Genomic DNA, 12,805 nt, shown 5'->3' on the forward strand with positions numbered 1-12,805 from the left:
TGTTTTTCAACAGGACAATGACCCAACACACCTCCAGGCTGTATAAGGGCTATTTGGAGTGCTGCATCAGATGACCTGGCCACAATCACCAGACCTCAACCCATTTGAGATGGTTTGGGATGAGTTGGACAACAGAGTGAAGGAAAAGCAGCCAACAAGTGCTCAGCATATGTGGGGACTCCTTCAAGACTGTTGGAAAAGCATTCCAGGTGAAGCTGGTTGAGAGAATGCCAAGAGCGTGCAAAGCTGTCATCAAGGCAAAGGGTGGCTACTTTGAAGAATCTAAAATCAAAAATATATTTTAACACTTTTTTTGGTTACTACCTGATTCCGTCTGTGTTCTTTCATTGTTTTGATGTCTTCACTATTATTGTACAATGTAAAAAAAAAAGTACAAATAAAGAGAAACCTTTGAAAGAGTAGGTCAAATATCAACAATGGACTAATGAAACAAATACCAAATATAGTTTTTGGGTGGAGTCTTCCTTTTATGGGGAAGGGGGGGGGGTATAAACTGACAAAAAGATTTGCTTTTACTCAGCCTCTCTTGCGCACGGTGCTCATTCCATGAAATCACGCAGCAAACACACAGAACTCAGCCGCTGGAAAATATAAAAAAAGTTTCTGATTCGAGGATTTGTGCGAATATAGGTTGATACTTGGAATATTCTCATTGATGACCACTATTATGGTAAGGAAACATTTGCTTAATTTCTAGACTAGATTTTATTAATGTACATGGCCGAATAGTTTTGGCGTCTGGTCATCAATAAGAATGCAAATCAAAGTTGTGAATTTAAGTTAATTTAAGTTAATAATCATCATATCTTAAAAACAGAAGGAATCGAAAAAAATACGTTTGAACAAAATAACGTGAGTTTCAAGCGCATTTCAAGTTCATGTTGAAAGATTCCGTTACATAGTTATTGCAATGTTTTTTCTGAAGTTTATGGATTTTTTTTAAAACGTTGAAAAAAACATTGAATAAGTGCATAGCTTCCCAATGCGATCAACCCCCCCCCCCCCCCCTCTCATTCTTAGCACAGTTCAAAATAGCCTATCATGATGATCATTTAGCTCATGCATCAGTGCGATGCTTTTCCATCTTGTGGAATTCAGCATATAGTCCAGAATCAGTTACCATACTAAATATCATATCCACAAAGAATCGGCCAGGTTTACCGACTTTCCTGTTCGTTTGCTTTTATTTGATCACATATTTCTACAAGACAATGTACCCTAATTTACTATTGGACAAAATAATTGCCTCTGTCTCCCATTCCATTCTGTCTCCCATTCAAGGACTTTTGTTCTGTATTTGAATTTTATGCAGAATTAGTCTACTGAATCGTCAGTCCTCATTTCACATCAAATTGAAGGAGTATTAAATAGTATTTTATTTTATACGTTTTATTTTATTTTTTATGACTGTTCTAAATCGGTATTTTCCCTATTTTTTTTAAAGGTGTTTCATGATGGAGTCCAAGATCATACTCAGAACATCCTGTGGCAATAAGGATTATTTGATTTCGTGTCTGCAATGACAACCTATCAAGTGCTAAGGAATACCATTGCCAGCTGTGCCTTGGCCTGCCATCGCCCCTCAGTGGACTAAGTGGTGGACTACAGAATTTATAGGATTTAAATTCAAATCAGAGCCATGGGTGACTCAATGTATTCCGACTTAATAGCCAGACACTACAACTTCACAGGGAAGCTCCGGAAAGTGGAGCAGGATTCCAGACTCAAAGCGGACTCTGTGGTTTTCATCATTGTATGTTGCTTCATTATCCTTGAGAATGTCTTGGTCCTGCTTACCATTTGGAGGACCAAGAAGTTCCACAAGCCCATGTACTACTTTATTGGGAACTTAGCCCTATCAGACTTGCTGGCTGGTGTGGTGTACACTGCCAACATCCTGCTGTCAGGTGCCAACACATACAAACTGACCCCCACACAGTGGTTCTTCCGGGAGGGGAGTATGTTTGTGGCCCTGGCAGCCTCAGTCTTCAGCCTGCTGGCCATCGCCATCGAGCGCCACCTCACCATGCTGAAGATGAAGTTGCACAACAACGGCAACACGTGCCGTGTCTTCATGCTCATCAGCACCGTGTGGCTGATTGCAGCCATCTTGGGCGGCCTGCCCATCATGGGCTGGAACTGCATCCAGAGCATGCCCAGCTGCTCCACCGTACTGCCGCTCTACCACAAGACCTACATCCTGTTCTGCACCACCGTCTTCAGTGTCATCCTCATGGCCATCGTGGTCCTGTACGCGCGCATCTACGCCCTGGTGCGCACCCGCAGCCGCAAGCTGGTGTTCCGCAAGGTCTCCAACGGCCGCGGCGGGGGTAGCGCTAGCAGTAAGAGCTCGGAGAAGTCCATGGCCCTGCTGAAGACCGTGATCATCGTGCTGAGCTGTTTCATTGCCTGCTGGGCTCCACTCTTCATCCTCCTGTTGCTGGACGTGGCCTGCGACATCCGCATGTGTGCCATCCTGTACAAAGCCGAGTGGTTCCTGGCCCTGGCCGTGCTCAACTCGGCAATGAACCCCCTCATCTACACGCTCACCAGCAACGAGATGCGCCGCGCCTTCCTAAAAACGCTCATGTGCTGCAGTGTCTGCACCCGGCCCTCTGGCAAGTTCTCTCGGCCCATCATGGGTGCAGAGTTCAGCCGAAGCAAGTCGGACAACTCGTCCCACCCCAATAAGGACGAGCCAGAGTACTCGCCAAGGGAGACCGTCGTATCCTCTGGGAATATCACCTCCTCTTCTTAAAGGGCCTTGTGGACTGTTGTGAGAAAATTAGCTCCACTGCTTAGGGAACGTGGATGTGTGTATATATGTTTTTGCGCAGTGTGCAAGTGTGTGTTTGTGTGTACATTATGTATATATGTGTATAAGTAGAGTGTGAGTGTTTGTATGTGGTTTTGTTGCACCGTGGTTGTGTCTATGTACAGTGTGTAAGTTGCCTCTTTAGTTTCCATTTGTTTGATCATTTTTCGAAGGGTCTGTCTTTGATGCATGAGAAGAAACTCGTCAGAAAAAAAGGGCTAAACTGGAAGAAAGTGAATATCTGTGGCCATCCAGTAGCCCATGCTAGAGAGTAGAACTGAAAGAGTGTTACAGTTTGTGTCCTTCTCCCCCCCCCCCACACACACGTTGAGGACGGCCAGCACTGAACTGAATATTTTCATATTCAAAAGACAATGTCATGGGGAAGCACTTACAGTGCAGCACCCAACGTGTAAACCTGACTTCTCAGTATTGAGTTCAACCATGTTCTTTTTACAGATTGAGAAGAAGCCATTTTAGTCAAAGGTATTTTTTATGTATTGAGTACAGCACTTGTTGTAAAAAGGCTCATTAAAAACCATCAACCAATTATAGGTGTTTACTGATTCTCTAAGGTGTTGATGGAAGTGTGACAATAGTTAGCAGCGTTAATTGTTCTTATTGAAACGTTTAAGAAATACAATTAATGAAGCTCTCGTGTTTCTTCGACTTAACTCTGAAGGCTAGTACAATGTAAATTCTACCCCTTGATTAAGAATGTGTTTTGTACTTGTAATTTGTTTTATTTCACTCTTATTCGATACAAGTTGTCCTTGTAGCGATGCAATGTAGTTGCAATAATAATTTATATTCTGGTTGATGTGTGACAAAGGTCGTCTTTCTTTTTCCAGTTATGATTTATTTTTACCTGCCTTAATAAAGGAGGATTTCTTTTAGATTTTGTAGATTCTGTGGCTCCAGCCATTCAACATTTTGCATATTTGCCTGTTCCTCGGTTTCCACTCTCTTGTGAAAACCAGAATGCCCCAATATTAGGGAAGGACACGAGGTCGAAAAAACCCCACAAGAGATTGACGTATAAGGATAAACTCAATAGCAGTCGTCCATTGTTGAAAGCACCGACCCCAATATTGACTTACATTTTTCATAAAGGAAAAAGTGAATATAGACCTTACTGTGGGCACACACATCATCAATAGCTGACTGGAATAGTTCGGTGAAACCGCCTATGGTTTGTTCAGTTAGTAAATATGTGTTATTTAGAACCGTAAAACACCCACAGACATGTACAATAGCGCTTGTCAGTTGTCAATTAATCAGTTTGCCAAACTTCCATGTGACCCCAAGTCATATTTTGCACGTGTTTTTGTTGCAATGTTTTGGTTAGCTCTTAATAAATATTGGAAATAAAAAAGGTTATTGTTGTCTTCTCTTAATGCACACTGAGACCTGGTATGGTAGGCCCAGTACAGAATGTTGTGACATTAAAGCAAAATTATCGTTTTTTTTTATTTTACCAAGGAAGTTGTCATTTTGTGACAGAAATAAGTTCTGCCACCTAAAGATGGGGGACAGTAGTGAGAATTGGATAAATATCTGTTAATAATAGGATAATCCTCTAAAGCAAGTAGTTTGGGGGACAGGTCCATCACCGAAGGAAACTTACCCAGCTGTTTCAGCAGAACAGGAGATGAAGGCAGAGGGTTATCTCGTCCCCAGCCGGCTCTCGGTCAAACCGAGAAACTGGCAAGTAATAACAAAAATGAAGTTGAACAAAAACTATCAAAACCACCACAAGGACCTCTAATGACATGTTCGATTTAGAATACCAGTATTGAATACTGTTGCTGTCTGGTGTTTCATTCAACATTTGTCCAGATATGTGGTGTAAAGTGCTTAAGTAAAAAATACTTAAAAGTACTACTTAATTAAGTCGTTTTTTGGGGTATCTGTACTTGACTATTTATATTTTTGACAACTTTTTCCTTCACTACACTCCCAAAGAAAATAATGTAGTTGTTACTCCATACATTTTCCCTGACACCTAAAAGTACTTGTTACATTTTAAATGCTTAGCAGGATAGGAAAATGGTCCAATTCACGCACTTATCAAGAGAACATCCCTGGTCATCCCTGGTCATTCCTCTGATCTGGTGGACTCACTGAACACAAATGCTTAAATTGTACATTTGTTGGAGTGGGCCTCTGGCTATATGTACATTTAAAAAACAAGAAAATGGTGCAATCTGGCTTGCTTAATATAAGGAATTTGAAATTATTTCTACTTTTACTTTTCATACTTAAGTATATTTTAGCAATTACCTTTACTTGTAAGTATATTTAAAACTCAAGTAGTATTTTACTAGGTGACTTTCACTTTTACTTGAGTCATTTTCTATAAAGCTATCTTTACTTTTACTCAAATATGACAATTGGGTACTTTTTCCATCACTGGTTTAGAAGCAGGGTTGAATGTTGCTCCTTCAATTTGATACAGTCTAACCTAGGCTATACTGCACCAAACAGGAAACATTTGATTAATTTTCCTGTTAAGAAATGACCTTTTGCTCCAAAGTTCAACAATGAATATATTTTACACATACTCTGGGTCTTTGGAGTTGACCAGGAAACATGTATTGTTTCATCGTGCTGTAATAGAGAGTAGTGTGCCAGTCATGGGTACACTACTCTAAATCATAGCTGACCCCTCCCATGTAGGCTACTTCATTCTGAATACCATCTTCCCTCAGGAATCCTCTATCCGCTCCCAGAGGGCAAGCTGAACAGATTAAGCCCTCTCATTTGTTGGGGTAATCTTGGGGGCACACCTATTTAAACTTTAGTCTAAGACTATGGGTGGCACTCAAGTCTAGTTCTGATTTACAATAATTAAGATACTTAGCGCCCCCTATGGCTATCTGCTGTTATTGCTTCATAAAGCAGATTCATTGACCGTTTTTGGGACCAAATGTTCATTTATTTTTCTGTATATTTAATTCTGTATGTAACAGGTGTAACACATGACGAGATCCTCCCACTAGGCATACCACGTCATTTCAATGTGGTCATTTCAAATGACATTTCAACCTTTACTCACCCACTGAAAAAGACAGCCAGAAGTTTGTTGAATTTCCAATGTTTTATCATTGTGCCTTCAACCATCTAAAAGCACAACCAAATTCCAATGGAAATGTTAGATTTTTGGTGTAGATGGTTGTGTTACTCATTTTAAGGGCGAATAAATACTGTTACATTACTTTAAGTTAGCCTTAACATTAGGCTATTTACTGTATTACAAAAGTAATATTGAATCGGTTGATTACTCAACATTAACAGGAGACGTGAATCTAAAATACACATTTTTAATTTGTAGAATTCAAGCCAGACGAAGGGCTCTATTCAATCTGTAAAGATTCTGTACACAAATTTAAAGGTAATTTCCGATTGAGCCGACATATGCAGCGTTTACTGTAAATGCAGTCTCTGCTAAAGAGGAACATTGCCTTTAAATTTCAATCACAATGTAAAGCTGAACTTCTGCAATGCAGATTGAATAAGAGCCCCAAGTCATTGTCATAGATGGAACTATACAAGCAGAAGATCTCCTTCAAATTTTGATATTTAATTGAGTTGACAAGAAAACAATTCAATATCCAGTTTGTCTACACATGAATAATTGATATGTTGGACTCACATCTCCATCTCAACCCTAAATCTAAGTTGAAGGGCTACTCCGGGATTTTGGCAAGGAGGCCCTTCATCTACTTCCCCAGAGTCAGGTGAACTCGTGGATATCATTTTTATGTCTCTGCGTTCAGTTTGAAGGAAGTTGCTAACTAGCGCTAGTGCAATTTCTAACTAGTGTTAGTGCAATAACTAGAAGTCTATGGGTTTCAGCTAGCATGCTAGCTGATGCTCATAGACTGCAATGACTGGAAGCAAATTCCCATGAATGCTAGCAGATACCCATAGACTTCCAGTCATTGTGTTAGCATTGACTCAGGAAACTACCTCTAACTTCCTGCATACTGGACACAGAGTCATAAAAGTGGTATCCATGAGTTCATCTGACTCTGGGGAAGTAGGTAAAGGGCTTCATTGCCAAAATCCTGAAGTATCCCTTTAAAGAATAGTGCTTTAAATAAAGTTTGATTTGATTTGATTCTTTATCTTAGATTTTTGGTTGAGATGGAGACGTAAATCCAACATATTAATGATTGGCGAGTAGAATAAATGTGAAATCAAGAAAAGCGTCAAACCCTAGGCCTTACAGTGCCTTCAGAAAATTTTTTCCCACCCCTTGACTTTTTCCACATTTTGTTGTGTTATAGCCTGAATTTAAAATGATGTTTTTAGAAATGTTTACAAATTAATTTAAAAAAATTAAAAGCTAAAATGTCTTGAGTCAATGGCAATCCTAAATAAGTTCAGGAGTAGAAATGTGCTTAATAAGTTTCATGGGCTCACATGAAACTTAGCAGTGTTTAACATTATTTTTGAATGACTACCTCATCTCTGTCTCCACACATACAATACAATTATCTATAAGGTCCCTTGGTGGAGCAGTGAATTTCAAACACAAATTAAACAACAAAGGCCAGGGAGGTTTTCCAATGCTTCACAAAGGGCACCTATTGGTAGATCGGTAAAAAAAACAGACATTGAATATCCCTTTGAGGATGGTGAAGTTATTAACCAAACTTTGGATGGTGTATCAATACACCCAGTCACTACAAAGATACAGACGTCCTCCCTAACTCAGTTGCCGGAGAGTAAGGAAACCACACTTTCACTCACACACTTTCACCATGAGGCCACTGGTGACTTTAAAACAGAGTTTAATGGCGGTGATAGAAAACTGATGATGGATCAACAACACTGTAGTTACTTCATAATACTAACCTAAATGACAGAGTGAAAAGAAGGAAGCCTGTACAGAATACAAATATTCCAACACATGCATCCTGTTTTCAACAAGGTACTAAAGTAAAATTGCAAAAAAATGTGGCAAAGAAATTAACTTTATGTCCTGAATACAAAACGTTGTGTTGGATTTGCCCCAAACATAAGACCTCACTGAGTACAACTCTTCGTATTTTTAAGCATGGTAGTGGCTGCATCATCTTATGGGTATGCTTGTCATAGGCACGGAGTAGGGAGTTTTTTTAACATAAAAATAAACAGAATAGAGCTAAGCACAAATCTGGCTTGACAAACTATGACTAGAATTGAAAATGTTTGGGGCCTCCCGGGTGGCGCAGTGGTTAAGGGCGCTGTACTGCAGCGCCAGCTGCTACCAGAGACTCTGGGTTCACGCCGAGGCTCTGTCATAACAGGCCACGACTGGCATAGCGTCGTCCGGGTTAGGGAGGGCTTGGCCGGTAGGGATATCCTTGTCACATCGCGCACCAGTGACTCCTGTGGCTGGCCAGGTGCAGTGCGCACTAACCAAGGTTGCCAGGTGCACGGTGTGTTTCCTCCGACACATTGGTGCAGCTGGCTTCTGGGTTGGATGTGTGCTGTGTTAAGAAGCATTGCGGCTTGGTTGGGTTGTGTATCGGAGGACACATGACTTTCAACCTTCGTCTCTCCCGAGCCCGTACGGGAGTTGGAGCGATGAGACAAGATAGTAGCTACTAACAATTGGATACCACAAAATTGGGGAGAAAAGGGGGGTAAAATCCCTCCTCCCCCCCAAAAAAGATTTGAAAATGTTTGTCTAGCAATGATCAACAACCAACTTGACAGAGCTTGAAGAATTCAAGGATAATGGGAAAATATTGTACAATCCAGGTGTGCTGACAAACGTTATTTGAACATGTTTTGACTTTTTATGTAAATGAGATATTTCTGAATAAAATGTTCAATACATTTTCACTTTGTCATTGTCTGTAGATGGGTGGGAGAAAACATATATTTAATTGATTTTGAATTCAGGCTGTAACACAACAAAATGTGGAAGTCTGAGGACGAAGTGAGGGAAATGATCTCAGAGAAATTGAAGATGGACCACAGGAAGATTGAGGTGGAGTGCGACCACAGGACTGGAAAACCAAGTACCGGCCCAGGTGATAGGCCCAGGACGATACTCGTCATGTTCCTGAGGTTCAAGGACATGGTAGCTGTTCTGGAAAGAGCCAAAAACACAAGAGGAACATATATCTTGCTCAACGAGAACTATCCTGAAGCTGTGCGCCAGAAGAGGAAAGAACTGATCCCAGCCATGAATGCTGCCAGAGCTCGTAGGGACATTGCTTACATCCGCTAAGACAGACTCATTGTCCACCCTCCTTCCCAGAAGCCTGGAGGGAATGAGAGAGCCAAGCCTACGGGTTTGTTGCTTCAACCCTGCAAAACACACACACACCAATTGATTAATGGACTGCTGAATGTAGATTTTTTTCTCTTGCTTTTTTGATATTGTTTATCTCTGATAAGCTACCCAGGAAAGGGCTGAAACTAGCCCATATTAATATGTGTAGCCTTAGCAATAAGGTTCATGAAATCAATACCTTACTAACATCAGATAACATTCATATATTAGCCCTTTCAGAGACTCGCCTAGATAATTCATTTGACAATACAGCACTAGCAATACAAGGATATAACATCTATAGAAGATACAGAAATGCTTATGGGGGAGGTGTTGCTGTATATATTCCGAGCCAAATCCCTGTAATGGGACCAATCCTCCATCATTTGTTTCAAGTGTATTAGTCTATAAATAAATCTCTTTGCCAAAATTCGTCATCTCTCCCATGTCTTATTCGACTAGTATGTTTATTGCTTGCCTACATTTGACTCCCTCCTCTGTGCTTAATATAACACACATACATTAATTATTAATTTCGGTTTCCTATCCTGACGTGAAGTTTGTTCTATAGAAAGTATTTGATTCTGATGTGTGCCACAAAAAGTATTTGACTATAGTGACAAAATTAAGGAAATTAGAAGGGGGAGAATTAATGGCATGGCAAGAAAGTGGCCTTGCTGAAATCCTCCTGTTTTATCCGGTGTCCTTTGTGAATTTAAGTATACTCCCTCTAATTCTCTCTCCTTTTCTCTTTCTCTCTCTTTTTATCTCTCTCTTTCTCTCGGAGGACCTGAGCCTAGGACCATGCCTCAGGACTACCTGGCCTGATCACTCCTTGCTGTCCCCAGTCCACCTGGTCGTGCTGCTGCTACAATTTCAGCTGTTCTGCCAGCAGCTATGAAACCCTGACCTGTTCACCAGATGTGCTACCTTGTCCCGGACCTGCTGTTTTCGACTCTCTCTCTACCACAACTGCTCTCTCCAACTCCAAGTGATCGGCTATGAAAAGCCAACTGACATTAACTCCTGAGGTGCTGACCTGTTGCACCCTCTACAACCACTGTGATTATTATTATCTGACCCTGCTGGTCATCTATGACCTTTTGAACATCTTGGCCATGTACTGTTATAATCTCCACCCGGCACAGCCAGAAGAGGACTGGCCACCCCTCAGAGCCTGGTTCCTCTCTAGATTTCTTCCTAGGTTCCGGCCTTTCTAGGGAGTTTTTCCCTAGCCAATGTGCTTCTACATCTGCATTGCTTGCCGTTTGGGGTTTTAAGCTGGGTTTCTGTACAGCACTTTGTGACATCGGCTGATTAAAAAAAAAGGGCTTTATAAATACATTTGATTGATTATCATGTCACCAGAATAAAACCCGCAAAATGTATTGGAAATGAGCATCAAGCTCATCACCTTGCACTTTCACCACCCAGTGAAGTTCATAATAATTAATTTAATCTGTAGCCTAATAAACTGCATGATTGCCTGACGAGTCGTATTGGGAAGATCACACACTCATAACGCCAAATTTACTTCGATATGATTGTTATCAGTATATGCTCACAAAAGCGTTTCCACCAACATTTCTTTAATAATTAATTTTACCAACACAAAAAGATCCCACCATGTCTAGCCTACTTTGTTTCGTTGACATTTGAAAAGTTTACTGAAACATTCTGTTTCCATCAGGACATTACATGTACTTTACTTGCAAAAAAAGGTTGAATGGAAACCTGGTTAGTGAGACAGAAGCGTATACTATACTAAATTAAAATAATTATTTGAACAAAAATGTGCAGAAAGTGTAGTTTCAATTTAAAAAAAAAATCTAAATAGTGTGCCACCACTGGCATTCGACCCCATACCTCACGTGATCAAATGAAACTGACTTCGTTGTAGCGATGGGCATTCCGGGTCTTTTCAGTGAGCTGTTTGGCTCAGCTCACCAAAAAGAGTCAGCTCTTTTGGCTCCCAAACGGCACTTTAAAAAAAAAAAAGGTTTGGGATTTTTTCAAGTCAAACAGTTTGACTATGATTGGTGTTAAAACAATTCTAATTAAATCATATTCTATCTTAACCACAATGTATTTAAAAATGCATTGGTTTGTTATGAAAAAGAATGCTATTAAACATTTGCATTTAAAGTATCACTTTTTAATGTATATTAACAAAGTGCATATTAATCTAACCATTCAAAACTAATACAATCTGAACAGCATAATAGAATATTGCACCATATCAAAGAAAAATTAATAACAATGTGCAAAACCGCAGCATCCCACTTAAAACATTAAACTGGTCCCTCTTTTCTCGCTCTTCTTTATTGCCATGTTATAACCAGCAGCACACAGCAATGCTGACCATATTTTGCTTTTATGAGAGATTTGCATTCAGAAATGCAAGCTGCCTCACTTTCGAGTGGCTGGTGCGGTTTCTTATCTCATTAATTATTTGTCCCGTTTGAGAAGATCCTCTCAAATGGAACGGATATGGCCACTATGCAGAGTCTCCCTGTCATGCCTTTAGTAAGCCGTGGGTATACAGAGGCCTTGTTCCTCCGCCAGCTCAGAGGATCTGCTCCTCCGAATAGGATCGGACCTCCATTATGGCATCTGCTGAGGGATTCCTTTGTCCTGCATCCCCAGTTGTTCTCTTGTCAAACAGCAGACGTTTGTGGCACTACTGCTGGTGCTTCTGCTCCATCTGTTCCCTCTTCTTCCTGTTGACCTGGTGCCTGAGCCAGATGACTGCTGAGGTTGTCCCTCCCTGCTGCTGAGGTTATTCTGTGAAGAGCCTCATCAAATGCTTTGGCATCACTGAAGGCTAACTTCTTACACCTGGGTTCAAGTGCAGCAGTGTCTGATAGCACGTGATTATATTCCATTCTGTGGAACTTTCTGTCCATTGATGCACATAGGGTGTCCGTCGACTCTGTCACCTGTCTTGTGGTTACATTTGCTTCTCTCTGGCAGCTGGCTGTGATTCGCTGCAGACCCTTACACAGGAGTATCATTTGAGACTGTCACATAGCTGAAAAGAAAGAACAGTAACTTATTACTTCAGGTTAATGTTTTGTCTACTGATACTACATTCTGATCTACTGCTCATATACATATATAATACTGGATTAAATAATGATGTAGTAATAACTGCTTTCTCTACCTCTCTCCACTGAGACCTGCTCAAAGGGTTCGAGGACTCTGCACACCTCCTCCACCACCTCCCATTCCTCTTGGGTCAGAGCATCAACAGGTGCATTGACAATGGCCAGGATAGAGATGATGGCATCCTTTGACTCAAGAAACCGCTTCAACATATAAAATGTTGAATTCTACCTTTTAGTGCAGTCTTGTTTAGGCCTCAGCTCAGGCATCCCCATCTGGCGTTGTGTAGACTTTAGTTTTTCAGCACCTACTGTGATCCTGTGGAAATATTCCACAGCTGCTTTCACTTTGTCCACAGTGGGCTTCATCACCTTCAGAGCATCTCTTACAATCAGGTTGATTGTGTGGGCAAGACATGGACGATGGGTCCATTTGAAATTTCTCATGGCTTTGGTTATGTTAGCTGGATTGTCACTAACACAACAGACCACTTTTCCATCTACTTGCCATTCTCTGGCCACTCAACAGCTCCTCTGCCAAGTTCTGAGGTGTGTCTGTCGCTGAACTCAAAGCAGTCCAGGAGACAGCTA

The 12,805-nt window shown here is 40.9% G+C and overlaps 1 protein-coding gene across 1 annotated transcript; it reads left to right on the forward strand.

The window, feature by feature from the left end:
• Positions 1-554: 554 nt before the first annotated feature.
• Positions 555-4,214, forward strand: LOC123996579 (sphingosine 1-phosphate receptor 1). The gene is made up of 2 exons (XM_046300035.1): positions 555-691; positions 1,466-4,214. The coding sequence occupies exon 2, from the start codon at positions 1,661-1,663 to the stop codon at positions 2,777-2,779; it is 1,119 nt and encodes a 372-aa protein (XP_046155991.1). The 5' UTR covers positions 555-691; positions 1,466-1,660; the 3' UTR covers positions 2,780-4,214.
• The last annotated feature ends 8,591 nt before the right edge of the window (positions 4,215-12,805 follow it).

This window comes from Oncorhynchus gorbuscha, linkage group LG15, assembly GCF_021184085.1.
Source record: "Oncorhynchus gorbuscha isolate QuinsamMale2020 ecotype Even-year linkage group LG15, OgorEven_v1.0, whole genome shotgun sequence".
In the NCBI taxonomy this organism is placed as follows: domain Eukaryota; kingdom Metazoa; phylum Chordata; class Actinopteri; order Salmoniformes; family Salmonidae; genus Oncorhynchus; species Oncorhynchus gorbuscha.

Coding starts and splice junctions, on each gene's coding strand:
- LOC123996579 (XM_046300035.1), top strand. CDS start 1,661: ATGGGTGACTCAATGTATTCCGACTTAATAGCCAGACACTACAACTTC.